Source organism: Fukomys damarensis, unplaced genomic scaffold, assembly GCF_012274545.1.
Source record: "Fukomys damarensis isolate Sample0158 unplaced genomic scaffold, DMR_v1.0_HiC HiC_scaffold_4, whole genome shotgun sequence".
Classification (NCBI taxonomy): Eukaryota; Metazoa; Chordata; class Mammalia; order Rodentia; family Bathyergidae; genus Fukomys; species Fukomys damarensis.
This window is the reverse complement of record NW_022900916.1, coordinates 31567461-31580370: the sequence shown is the minus strand read 5'-3', so window position 1 is coordinate 31580370 and position 12910 is coordinate 31567461. Positions and strand designations below refer to the sequence as shown.

The 12910-nt window shown below is 53.3% G+C and overlaps 1 protein-coding gene across 10 annotated transcripts in view; it reads left to right on the top strand.

The window, feature by feature from the left end:
• Crhr2 (corticotropin releasing hormone receptor 2) overlaps positions 1-12910 on the top strand; it is a 46567-nt gene that overhangs the window by 15854 nt on the left and 17803 nt on the right. For 7 of the 10 annotated variants that reach the window (XM_010628311.3, XM_010628317.3, XM_010628314.3 and 4 more), the window contains exon 3: positions 431-556. In XM_010628311.3, coding sequence (XP_010626613.1) covers positions 431-556 — 126 coding nt within the window. Of the gene's footprint in view, positions 1-6; positions 274-430; positions 557-12910 lie in introns of those variants that run through there. The other 3 variants (XM_010628315.2, XM_010628319.2, XM_010628318.2) reach the window with 1 other exon arrangement.

Sequence of the window (12910 nt, the reverse complement as noted above, 5' to 3'; positions counted from 1 at the left end):
CCGGGAAGGTCTGGGTTGGCAGCTCCAGGCGGTGGGACGCAGAAGGTCGGGGCAAGGCGATCAGGGGCCGGGACCCTGCGCTCCCTCGGCTGCACCTTCTCGTACCTGCTTCCTCGCAGCCTCGCCGGGCGCGCGTTCTCACTCCATCGGTGCGCTCGGTTCCGGGCGCAATGGACGCGGCACTGTTCCACAGCCTGCTGGAGGCCAACTGCAGCCTGGCGCTGGCCGAAGAGCTGCTCTTGGACAGCTGGGGGCCACCCCTGGACCCCGAGGGTAGGCGCGTGGCGATCGGACACAGACATCGCGTGTTTCTTCCTCGGCGTCTTCAGCGCGCACAGGGTCCCGCGCTTCCCGCGCCGGAGCCCCAAGTCCCGAGACATCCATGTCCCAGCCACCCTTCCAGCTTTGCTCTGCTCTCTCCCGTCGCCAGGTCCCTACTCCTACTGCAACACAACCTTGGACCAGATCGGGACCTGCTGGCCCCGGAGCGCGGCTGGAGCCCTTGTGGAGAGGCCGTGCCCCGAGTACTTCAATGGCATCAAGTACAACACGACCCGTGAGTGCCCCTCGACCCTGGGCTGCGGACTGTACGCCAGCCCCCAGGAAGGCTGTTCAGGTTTGGGGTGGATTCTGAGCCCTATGTGGGAGGCCTGCTAAGGGCACTGGCCTTGAGGACCCCTTAATGTTGGGGTGCACCTTCTGTCCCTATCCCCAGCAGCGCTGGGGATGCCTCAGAAAGACAGGATTTGCCTACAATTCCTGTGCTCCATGTAGAGACAGCCAAGAAAAAGAAAACACTTCTTCCCTTTAGGGACCACCTTCTCTCCTGCACTGTTGCTCCAGTGCCTTAAATTCCCCCATTGGGGCGCCATCTCTGTTTAGACGATGCTTCCCCACCCTGGAAGGAACAAAGCACTGTCTGCAACCCCTGCACGCCCAGGATAAGGGCCATGGTTAGATTCTTTACTATTGGAAAGGAGAGGAGGAAGGCAGAAGGCAGGAAAGATGGGGTGAGCCTGAAGATCATAGATGCTGCGGAGCAGAGGGTATGGGATGTCATCTGTTTCCTAGCCAGGTATCCAAGACTGGCCCGAAGGGTGGTGACTCAGGTCCGTGGGCAGCGTCACTCCTAGGTACAGCCAAGGCAGAACGGCCCGTGCCCTCCTTCCCTCTGCCAAATCCCAGGCTGACTTGATGGTGGGGAGGTCAGCAGATGCCCCTAGAAATACCCAGCCTCCAGCTGGGGTGTCCAGTTGGGGCTGGTTCTGGAGGGGTGTGTGTGTGTGTGTGTGTGTGTGTGTGTGTGTGTGTGTGTGTTGTGTGTGTAGGTGCCTGTGTCTGGCCCACCTGAACACCACCTTCCCATATGCAGCCCCTGAGACTATATGGCTGGCTGTTCCAAAGCCCTTGTCCCCATGAGCCCTCTCACAGCATCTCCGTCACCACACATACACACGTGCGTGCTCAGTGCCTGTCCAGGTTCTCCAAGGCTGTAGCCTGGCCCCTGTGGTGAGGAATGGGTAGAAGGTGAGGCTGAGCTGCACTCCCCCGACCGCACCAGCTGAGGGCTCTGGCAGCCTAGGGAGCAGCACTGAGGAATCCAGGGCAAGGTGCTCCTAGCAGAAGGGGCCGCTGCTGGAGGAGACTGCCCAGGAAGGTTTCAGCATCAACCAGAACGTGCTTCCTGTCCATGAGTAACAACAGATCTCCCTAGATGGAAGTTAGATCCCCACCTGGGAGGGATGCAAGCAGAAGGAGTGACTTCCCTGCTCTTCCCAAGTCCCAAGATTATAAAACTGTATTTTTCTGCTCTGTGAGCTTTGTGCAGTGGGGCAATGGAGATCAAATTAGACCCCGACACTAAAGATTATCAGGGCAAGGTGGGGTAGTGAAGCTTCTTAATTCAGATCCTGGAGTCTAAGGGAGCTCTGCCTCAGCTGTACCCCAGCCTGGTCTGTAGTTCCTTCTCCCCAGCAAGCCTAGAACCCTCTACTTCCCCTGCCATGTATAGGGCCTGTGTCTCTTCTTTAGAGCAGAGCCAAGCACACTGTTATTCAGCCAATTTATTGAATACCTACTATATGCCAGCTGCAGCATCCACTGTATTGAGGCCGTTACTCACAAGTGCAGTAGACAAAATGAGCACAGCAATAAATGCCCTGACAGAGGAGAATAAGGGGCCTCTGAGAATGGAGAGGGCAGGAAGGGTGCATACCAGACCACTCACATCAACTCAGTGGTCAAGGTGGTGGCAGTTAAACCCTGGTGTCTACTGAACAATTCTCTTCTGAGGGCCACTGTGCTGCCTGTACTTTAACTCCTGAGGAACAGGAGGAGCTTTGCCATCTCCATCATGCAGAGCAAGCGGGGAGGGTTCAGTCACCCCAGGTGGGAAGATCCAAGGCAGCTCAGGGATGGAAATGTGTGATCAAGTTCCCTCCTACCTCCAGCCAGCTGCTTCCTCCTCCTCTGTTTTCCTTTTCACTGGGATCCTGCCTTTAGAAAGAAGGACTTGGAGAGGAGAGAACTCCTGGGAGATGCACAGGAGGGTCCAGGCTCCTCTTCTTGCCCCATCTTGTCATGCTGCAGATGACACCCCCTGAAGCCTCAACCCTCGGAGGACAAGAGTTGCCCAGTGGGGAGAACAACTTAGGCAGTGGTCCCTGCAACCTCTCAGCCGTCATTCTTAACACTGGACATCTCCTGGAGTGATACATTCGGCTGGGAGGAGGCCATAGAGGGGCAGAAAGGGAACGATGGGGTGAACTTAGGCCTTTGGGCTGCACCTCTGGGGCAGGTTGGATTCAGTCGATGAGTATGCAGTAGGTGCAGAGGAAGTCATCAGATGAGAACAGAGAGGACATGGAGGGCTGATGATGCACAGTGCCACAGAGGCCTTCACGATGAGTGCAGGAGAGAGCCTGGGTGAGCTTGTGGGTGAGGAGTTCTGCTCTGTGGGTATCTAGCTCTCCCAAGGGAGAGGGGTGGTAAGGAGGCGACTGGAGCTGCCCTGAGGTGGAGCAGAAGCTGTGGGTGCAGAGGAGGGCACCACTGCAGGTGACCTCGGGCACTGGAATTGACAAGGGGTAGGGTCTGGGTCTCAACACAGGTGCCCAGGAAGGTGCGGAACACTGTGAGCTGTGCTGACTCTGAGGAGTTGGAGGGACACCTGGGCCGGGGTGCCCAGGAAGCCAAGCCAGGTAGGGAGGCCCGGGGACCACCTTGGGTGGAAGGAAGGCACCTGGCAGGTCTCAGGTCATGTGCGAGCCAGTCAGGGAGGGCAGCCCAGAGCCTTCCTTGGCCTCAGTTAGAGACGATTTGCAGGTACAGCAGTGTGGGGGGTGCAAGGCCCACACACTTGTCACGCAGAACCAACACTGTGTGTCCCCTCCAGTGCTGCCTGCATCAAACCAGGACTCCATGTGTCTTTAGTGTCATCTAAATCACGTAATCCTTACCCCCACCCTATAACAGAGACCTAATATACAGTAAGTCCCATCTTACAGATAAGTTCCCTTCTGGGAGAAAGTTTATAAGTCAGATTCATTATATGTCCGACAAAGTGAGTCTTATACACCTTTGATACAAATATGCAATGTAAAGCATAAAAAACCAAACCTCCTCGTCACCGCCGCTTTTCCTCTTGCTTCAGAACATCCTGGGCTCTGTACTGCTGTGCACTATCACACTGTGTAGTGAACACACGACGGCAAACTGTGACAGGGTCCAGCGGACACGTGAGCTACTTTTGTGATTTGTCAGAACATACATCATGCTAGGTCCGTTGGTGAAAGTTCACAACTCACACATTCATAAACCAGAAACTTACTGATGGTCCTCATTTTACACCTGGGAAGACGGAAGCAAGGAGAGGTTAAGTGACTTTTCTCATGACAACAAGGATTCAAATCCAGGCTCTGTAGCCTCTCAGGAAGTAGCTCTGCCAGGTTAGCAGAGAAGGGCTTTGTTAAAAGAATATTTATTAGGGAGATTGTGGGACCACCGAGTGCACTGAAGAACCACATTTGGGGCACCCGGCGAAGAACATAAGGCAAAGCTGGCACATGAGGAACCCCTTCCCTCCCTGAGAACCCCTCCAGTGCCACCAGCCCTGACCACCATCTGGGCCACAGCCCTGCTGCCTCCTCTGCCCTGGGATCTGAAGCCCTGAGGCCTTCCCTGGAGGGCTTCCGCTGTCTCCATTCTGTGGGCACCAGTTGGGGCAGCATCACTGGGGGAATCTGAGTCACGCACACCACCTTCACAAGGCAGCCGTGAGGGCAGGATCTGCGGTGGGAGATGGCCTCTGCCAGCATTCCCAGAGCCCAGGTTCAAATCCTGAGAAGCCCACGGCAGCCCTAGATGTCCATGTGCAGTATAGCCTAGGGCAAGTCCCACCCCTTTGCTGAGCCTCAGTCGAAGTGCTTAGCCCAGCAGAGATTTGTTGGGTGGGAGGAGGCAGGTAAATTCCATCTTCCTCCCATCTCCCCCACTCCACAGACTCCTCCAAGCTACCTCTGTGTGCCTCTCTCTACCTCCCTGTGTCCCTCTGTATGTGTGGTCTGCGTGTCTTTCCTGTCTGTCTCTGAGTGTACCTTCCCCATCTCTTTCTGTTGGTGCCTGACTTCCTGTTTCTCTTAATTTCTGCGTCTGTGTCCTTGTCTTCATGTCCCTCTCCCTCTCCAACTTCTGTCTCTCACTCTCTCCCTCCCTTTGTCTCTCCCTGTCTCTTCTCCCTGGACTTCATCCCTGCTCCCCTCCCTCTTCTCTTCCCAAGCCCGCTGTCACTCCCCTGCCCCACCTCTCTTGCCTGTGCCCATGGTATCTGTGACTGCCAAGCAGGCTCCCCTCCCTCCCTCTAGGACATGGCCGGCCCATTTTCCTCCTGCGGAATCCTGTGGTGCACCTTGGGCCCACCTTGCCTTCATGACCTCAGGCTCTCATGCCCTGTGGGGATCAGCAGTGCCAATCTCCACTGAGTATCTTCCAGGAGAGAGGAAGAAAGAACACCCTGCCTAGCCTCACCCCATTCTAGAAACATGCCAAAGCACTGGTGTATTAAAATGGAAACCCATGTGCTGAGTGGTGTCTAGCCAGAGGGGCCTCCCGTTAGGTCTGCCTACTTAGGCAGGAGTCTTCTTTTTGAACCCCACGGGAGCAAAAGTAACAAGAAAGTGTGGGCTCTGCCTTCGGGGAACTGCAGGCTACTTAAAGACCCCAGTCAGAGATGGAAAAGAGGGCTTGGTGGGCACTGGGGCATTCTTTGGAGGCTTCCTGGGTGGGCTGGGTGGACCTTGAAGGTCTTGGAGCCGAGAATGACAGTTTTTGAGGACTTGCTCAGGGACAGGGCTGTCAGCTGCAGGGAGGGTCCCTGTAAGCCCTGCCTCCTGGTGAAAGAAGCAGAAGCCCTGAGTGAATGCAGAAACAGCGCAGAGTTCTCATTCCTCAGAGAGGAAGCCAGGAGAGAGGGAAGCTGGGGCATTTGTAGCCATCACGGACGGTATGGCTAAGTGAGGAAGGAAGAGAGAGCAGAAGTTGTCCCCGTCTAGCTACACAGACACCCCAAAACAGTCCAGCTACGGGGCATTCTGTGCTTGGTGCCCAGTGCTCCCCTTTCCTGCCAATACAAGGGAAGAAAGGACTGGCCCAGAGAGCGAGACACTTTCCCAGGCCTCCACAGCAAGCCTGCGCCCTGGAGGGCCTCTGCTTGTCTGTGAGCCCCTGGCCCACACTCTGGCGTCTGTCCACCCTGCGTGCATGGGCCCTGGTGTCAGAGAAGTCTCGCCTCTTGAGCTCCTTCCCCTTCCCCAGAGACCCTCCAGCCCCTCACTGTCAGCTCAGACTCGTCTCTCACTGGGGTGGTGAGCATGTTGCCCTCTTCCCCAGAAGGCCCTGAGGAGTTAGAAAGCAGCTCCTCAAGATGGGGAAGACCCGAGTCTACCCTCCAGGGGATCCAGTTCTAGAGAGTGAGAGATGAATAGACTCTTCAAAAGAATTTTTTTTTAATTTTCTCTTGAAATAGTACAGTCAAGGCTGTCCGAAGCACATGGGAGGGGTGGCCCTGTTGTTGAACAGGGTCTTCAAAAATCAGGCCATTGATGTGCCAGATGTGGGAGTGGGGGTAGAGAGGAAGAAGGTTATGGAACCTTGAATGCCAGACCAAGGCATGGACCTAGATTCTGCTGGCCCAAGAGAGCAGGCTGCTTATCCACAGCCCCTTGGTACAGGACCAGAATGCCCTGGAAGGATGCTTCTTGATGTTTTAGGCTGTGCCTAAATCTAAATCCAAGGCTACCTGGGACCTTCACCTGCCCCTCCCCCTACTCCTTCCTGCCCATTAGGTCAGAGTGTGCAGCATCCTCCCCTATCCTTTCCCTGACACGCCAACAAGCACAGCAGAATGGAGACCCTAAAGCCCTCCTCTAGAAGGCCTCTACCTCCAGGGACCCTCTGAGACCTCCCAAAAGGGCTTCTTCTACTTAGGTGATCTGGGCCCCAAGTGTGGTCATCTGGATCTTGCTGACCACACACCTCAGGTGCCCCAAAGTCAGGCCTGCAGGGGAGACGGGAAGAGCTCAGGCCTGATTCTGGACAGCTGGATCTATCTGGCTTTTGTCATATTCATTGAGTGACTGGCAGGCCCTCCTCAGTGTCTTACCTTAGTTTTCTTTCAAATATGAAAAGGAGAAAGGTTTTACTGACCTCACGGGCCATGGCAAGTTGGGGAGGTGACACCACTTAGGGCTCCCTGTAGACAGGTTGGAATCGTGTGCAAGGTGACAGGCATGTAGGGGAGTAGAAGGTGGCCTGAGGCTGGAAGGAGGAGTGAGCATGTCCTGGGGTATGAGAAGGCCCCACCACACCGAGGGTGACATCCTCTTTCTGGGGTGTGGCCAGCTGTTGTTTCTGAGAGCCCCTCCACTCTCTAGACAATCTCTTGGGATATTGTCTTGGTGAGAGGGCAGTCCGTCTACCTAGAACAAGAAGGTCAGTCCCCAAAGGCATCTGGAGACCAGCTCCTCAGCTCCCTAAAAGGATGTGCTGATGTTGAGGGAGGACATGGGATTCTGCCAGTCAGAGATGTACCCTCCCTGCTCTACTTCATGGGAGTTGTGGGATGAGAGCTGATTCTCATGCTGCTCATGTTGCTGACTGTCTCATCTCTGGGCAGGTTTTCTCCTTTTTCTGAGCTTCAGCTTCTCTATACTGGGTGCCCCCACCCAGACATTGCTCTGTTCCAGGGCAGCCTCTGCCCCAAGGGTCCCTGGCTCCCCTTCTCCTCCCTGCCTCCCTCTTCAGGCTGGCGTCATGGCGACAGGCTCATTGAGTGTTGCTAGGGGCGGCAGGAAAGAGTAAGCTGGAGCAGAGGCTGGAACATGGGGTGGAGCCTCCTCCTACAGGCTCCTCTCCTGGGGTAGCAGTGACCTCACACACAGAGCTGGATTGTACTCACTCCCTTCCCTTGTCAGTGCACCCAGCATGGTCTCTATTAAATGAGTGCCTCTGTGACTCAGTTTCCACCATCTCCTGTGAGTATGGACTGTTAGCTCTCTGTGCCTACTCAAGGTTGGCAGGGTATGGTGAGTGAAAAGTCCTATGGAAACAGGGAGCCAAATACTGCTGGAGACCTAGAGTGACCAATTTAAGCCCAAAGGCCAGCGTCCACATAACACAGCCGAAATGAAACAAAAGTTCCCTGACCCTGGGTGTCACAGGCAGATGTCTCCAGAGAAACCTTTACCACTCATGGTCTCGGTTTGACAACGGTAGATTCCCAGTCTCTCAGCATAGAACAGGCTGGGACTGGGTGAATGTGCCTAGCTGTCTGACCCCTTACCACCAATACTTTGCAATCTGATCTGGACAGAACGAGCAAGGTGGGCCCCAGAGTAGCCTGCAGCACATCAGGCACATGCAGGAATATCACCTCGGGGAGATGCACCTCATCTGAGAAGTCCAGGAGAACATGCCACTGGCACCATGACTGTGCCCCTGACCACCCAGCTCAGCTTCACTTCCCCACTGGCTCTTAGGTGGGAGTGAAAGGAATTAGTCACGCCCCACAGCCAGTCCAAGTAGTGGGGGCAGGCTGGGAAAAGAGATTAGCTGGGAAATTTTTCCCATGACTCAGAGTCAAGGTCAAAGATTTCCAAGCAAAGCACCAGGCTAGACAAAAAGAAATGGCTGGATCTGGAGGAGTCCTGCTCCAAGCAGCGAGGGGGCCGAGGGCAAGGCTTTCTCTTCTGGACACCTGGACTCTAAGTGGTCAAGACCCTGCAGAAGTGGTACAGCTGGCAGCACCTGCCAGAATGCAGGACAGAGGAAGAGACCTCTCCCTGCCAGAGACCCTGCCTCCAGGGTGTCTCAGGAGGAAGTGTGTCTCGGGGAAGAGAGCTCTTGTTCTGACCACTACCTTACCCCTCTTAAATTCTTGAACAGATGCCTACTGATTCCATTTCCGATGTGCTTTTTTTAATAACCAAGATTTTGTTACCTAGAATCTGTAGGACTGTTTTGTTTTGTATTATTTGATTGGGTCTTGAGGTAAACTATGTAGTTGAAACTGGCCTTGAACTAACTCTGTAGCCCAGGCTAGCCTTGAACTCATAGGAATCCTCCTGCCTCAGCCTCCTGATTGCTGGTGGAATCTGCGGATGCTACCCTCAGGTTGCTATTTGAGACTGACCCTTTCCTCAAAATAGGCTGGACTTCAGAGGCCAAGGTTTTGTCGGCAGGGTTGGCTTAGCAGAGGGGTGTGTGAAAGAGACCTAGATGCCCCTTATGCATATGTGTGATTGTTTTGTTTTTGCCATGCAGATTGGTAAAACCTGGGAATCCAAGGTGGCAAACTGTCTTCCTGGTCAGCCCTAGGCATTTTACCCTCACTGACTTCCCCAGTAACCTAAGCAATAGAATCAGCTGTGGTCCATCCTGAGGACCATGGATGTTAAGCTCTGTGCAGTACTTAAGAAAGAGCTAGGGAAGGCAACCCTTAGGGAATCTCAGTCTGGTAGTACAGCGGAAGCTAAGTTCCTATTCCAGGGAGCTTCTGGCTGGATGGGAAAGCATGGCTTCTTTACAGGGACCAATAAGAAAACAATCCCAGCCCAGCTTGAGCCAGGTAAAAGTGAGCAGGTGGACCCTCAAGGGGACTGGAGCCATCCTGGAAGCCATTGGAGGAACTGGGGCTGATATGAGTCTTAAGGGAGATAGGAAGTAGCTTGACCTCTTTGAATTGGGCCCAGGACAGTGGTGTGACTACCAGGTGGGAGGGCAAATTCTCGGGAGCTCTCCAAGGTGATGATGAGCTCGCCCGAGGAGAGGTGAAGGGGGATGAGCAACTTGATTTGCTGTCCGTGGTGCTGAAAGTTCTGGGCCTGTGCCCTAACCTCATTCCTTCGGTGAATACCGCCTTTTGCCCTCCCACCTCTCTCCTATCATCTTCTGCTCATTTCCTTTCCAGATATCCCATAACCTAACCATATGGCGGCCCCCACCACCACCACAGCATCACCCACTCCCTCACGCCGACCCGCCTCTTACACCCTTTCTCCCATAACTACACCCAGAAATGGTCCTTCACTGTCTCTTTGCCCATGGTCCATGACTTGCCAGTGAGATGATCAGAAATAGAGGTGTCAGTGTAGGGAGCCTGTGAAAGTAATGTAGGGATGTTTGGAGTTGTCACAGTGGCCTGGGGTTTATTGGCATTTCATAAGTTGGGAGTCAAATGACTCTCCTGAGATGCCAGTAGCTCCATTGGGAACCAACTTACATTATTTTTTTCCTTAGAGGGGAAACTGAGGCCAAGAAGGAAGTTACTTACCCATGGTTACCTAGCCAGCCACAGACAAAATCTAGATTTTAGCCTCCCATCTCCCATCCAGGGTTCTGGACCACTCCAGGTTACTGCTTGAAGCAGAAACTATTGGTGTCTGAATGGAGAACAGACATCCTTCCTGGGCTCACCACAGGCAGGGCCACTCTGGGGATAGGGACTAGGCTTCCTAAACCACAGAGCCTTGCAAAAGAAGGCCCTGCCTGCATCAAGCAAACCCTAATGCCCCCAGCAGGCCACAGTGCACACTATTGGCATTGATCCTCTGCAGGGGTGCCTGTGTTGCTGTGGTAACAGGCACCTACCTCACTGCATCCAGCCCCACAATTCTGGCCTGGCCACCTGCCCTCACTTTCCACGCCGGTCCTCCTGTTGTTCCAGGGACAGGTTGGGGGGGCCTGGCTCACTTCTGTCCAAAGCTGTGCCTGAGGCCTTGGCACCCTTAGCAGCAGTGCTCCCTCAAAGGACAGACTCTTCTGCCTTCAAGTTCTCCACTGTCTCATTCACAGATAGGGCTGAGGCCCCAGAGAGACACCCTTCTCATCCCCACACCCCACATCTCACGCCCTGCCTAGAGCTTGGCAGATCTAAATGAGTTTGATTTAGCCCCTCTGGACTCACTGGCTGGCTCCTGGGGAGGGACACCATGATCCAGCGTGGCCTCTGCCTGCTTCTCTGTCCCAAGGGAGCTCAAGTCTAGTAGCAAAGGGTTAGGTCCAATGAGAGAAAGTCCATAGTGAATTATGGCAAATGCTCTAGAATACATTTTCGTATTTCAGACTATGGATTGTGGGATAATAGTGGACTGTGAAATCAATTTAGTAGGTCATGACCAGCATTTGTATATGAAGTGAATAGAATACATTAGAACAGAACAGAGAGGAAAACATTATAGCTGTTGTCGAAATAAATTTTGCTTTATAAAACTGGATCCAAATGTGGTGGGTGTGCTAAAGTGTGTTACAAAAATATGTGTTACTGTAGTTCAAGGTCAGTGAAGTGTGAAGGCCTGTGCTCTAAAAGATGGGGATATATAGAAGAAGGAAGTACTTAAAGGGATTGCTTCAGACCTGGGGTACTGGGCAAGGGCCCATAGAGAAGGTGATGTTTGGTCTGAGGTATAAAAGAGAGGTAGGAGTTTGTCTGTAAGCCGTGAGTGAGTGTGAGGAAGATACTTCCAGGGATGGATCAGTGCACAGCCAGGTATGTGCTGGGCCTCTTAGTGCAAATTTCAGCTGCCATGTGAAGTGGCAGCCATGGGGGCTGACGAAGCTGGAGTATATTCTCAAGAACAGTAAAGAAGCTTTGATGATACGTAAGCATGGGTCAGAAGAAGAAGGGAGGCAAGAAAGGAGGATGTTGTGCTGATCCACGCAAGAGGACTGCAGGATGGGCAGAGGGAGTAGATTCCAGAAAAGGCAAAGGAGGAGACAGGATGCGCAGAACTTGGGACCTCTGGTTTGAGGACACAAAAGGTCCCCGTGGCAGCATCTCCATCCACCGCTGTTGTCCACAAGTCTATCCTGTGGACAGATCTGCCATGAGACATGAGCATTCTGAGCTCTGACCTCAGGGAGACCCCGTTTTATCAGAGATAGCAGACTCACCCACATGGACCACTCAGGGCTGGCCATAGGCAAGGGCTGGAATGCAGGGCTCCAGCCATCAGGACTGGGGGTGCTCAAGAATGAACAAGAAAACAGTGGATTGGGAGCAATCAGAGAGGTCTTCCCAGAGGGAGTAGCCTAGCTCTGAACTTGAGGACAACTGGATAACATCTATAAATACTTTCCAGGAGGTAATGTTTTGTGCCCTTTGAGCTATAACCAGGACCAAGGTCTATTTTACATCACACAGACCCATTCAGAGGGACTTTAAAGCCCCACCAGAAAGAGACTGTGCCTTTTGCAAAAGGACCTGCCCTCCAAAGACATCTTTACTACTTTATTCAGTGATGTCAGTGGCCTCACATGTTGAGCTAGCCCCTCCCTCTCAAGAGCTTGAATGTCACTGAGGAAGACAGTCCCAGGCTTTAGATGCTCAAAGCCCACCTGGGAAGTCAGGTGCCAGGACAGGGACAAGGGACAGGTCTGTTTTTGAGGGTCAGAATTAGTGTGGGACTGGGCAAGTCCCCAGTGGACTTGCTGGACCCAGCCAGCTGTGCCTCAGGCTGCCAGGCCCTGGAGGCAGGACTGGGCCAGTACCAACCCTGAACTTGAAAAAAATCTATGGCTCAGAGCACAAATTAAAGAATAGTTAAGCTAATAGAATCTCCCCCATTGTTTTGCTCTTTGGCAAGTGTTCCTCAATGATTCCACTGCTTTTAACTCATCGTTGTCGGCTCAACGGAAGTGGATTTTTAAGTAATTTAATTTAGAACTCACTGCTTCCAAGAACAATCTAAGGTCCCCCCCTCCAGCTCTGTGACTCTGTGCTCTGTGAGTGATTTGTTTTAATTAGCTTTATATTGTGTATCTAACATAAGCCAAGAAGAAACTCCACAGCCACTGCCCGTTAGCCAGAGGGCAGAACCTTGGCCCGACACTCCTCACCAATGGATGCCTCTGAATGTGTGATCCAGGAGGGGAAGTCATGCTGATGGGTCGCAGAGCAGAGCCACCCACTTCACCATGGGAGAGGCCTCCCGGTGGAGGTTGAGGGTGGGCCATCTGCAGGGGTGGCTTCAGAGCGCGCTTGCCTCTTCAGGATGGAGAGAGCCGAGCACGCCCATTTTTCAGCCTTCCCATAATCCCCCTTTGATAAAACCTGCACTTTTGTACTCCAGCCATTGCTGCTCCAAAATGCCTTCTCACATGTCACATTCCAGCTTGACACAGATGCTGGTTCTCAAGCACCTGAATACATCATGTGATCTCCCAGGCAGTGGGAGCTCCGAGGCAGACACATGTCCCTGTGTCCCCAAGTTCCTCTCATTGCCCTTTGCCACAACTTGGTAGCCTAAAGGTCAGGAACATAGGACCTGGAGCCGGACCTGCTGGACTTGAATCTTCTTGTCCTTTCATCCTTGGCAAATGGCTTAACCTTTTTTTTTTTTTTTTTTTTTTTTTTTTT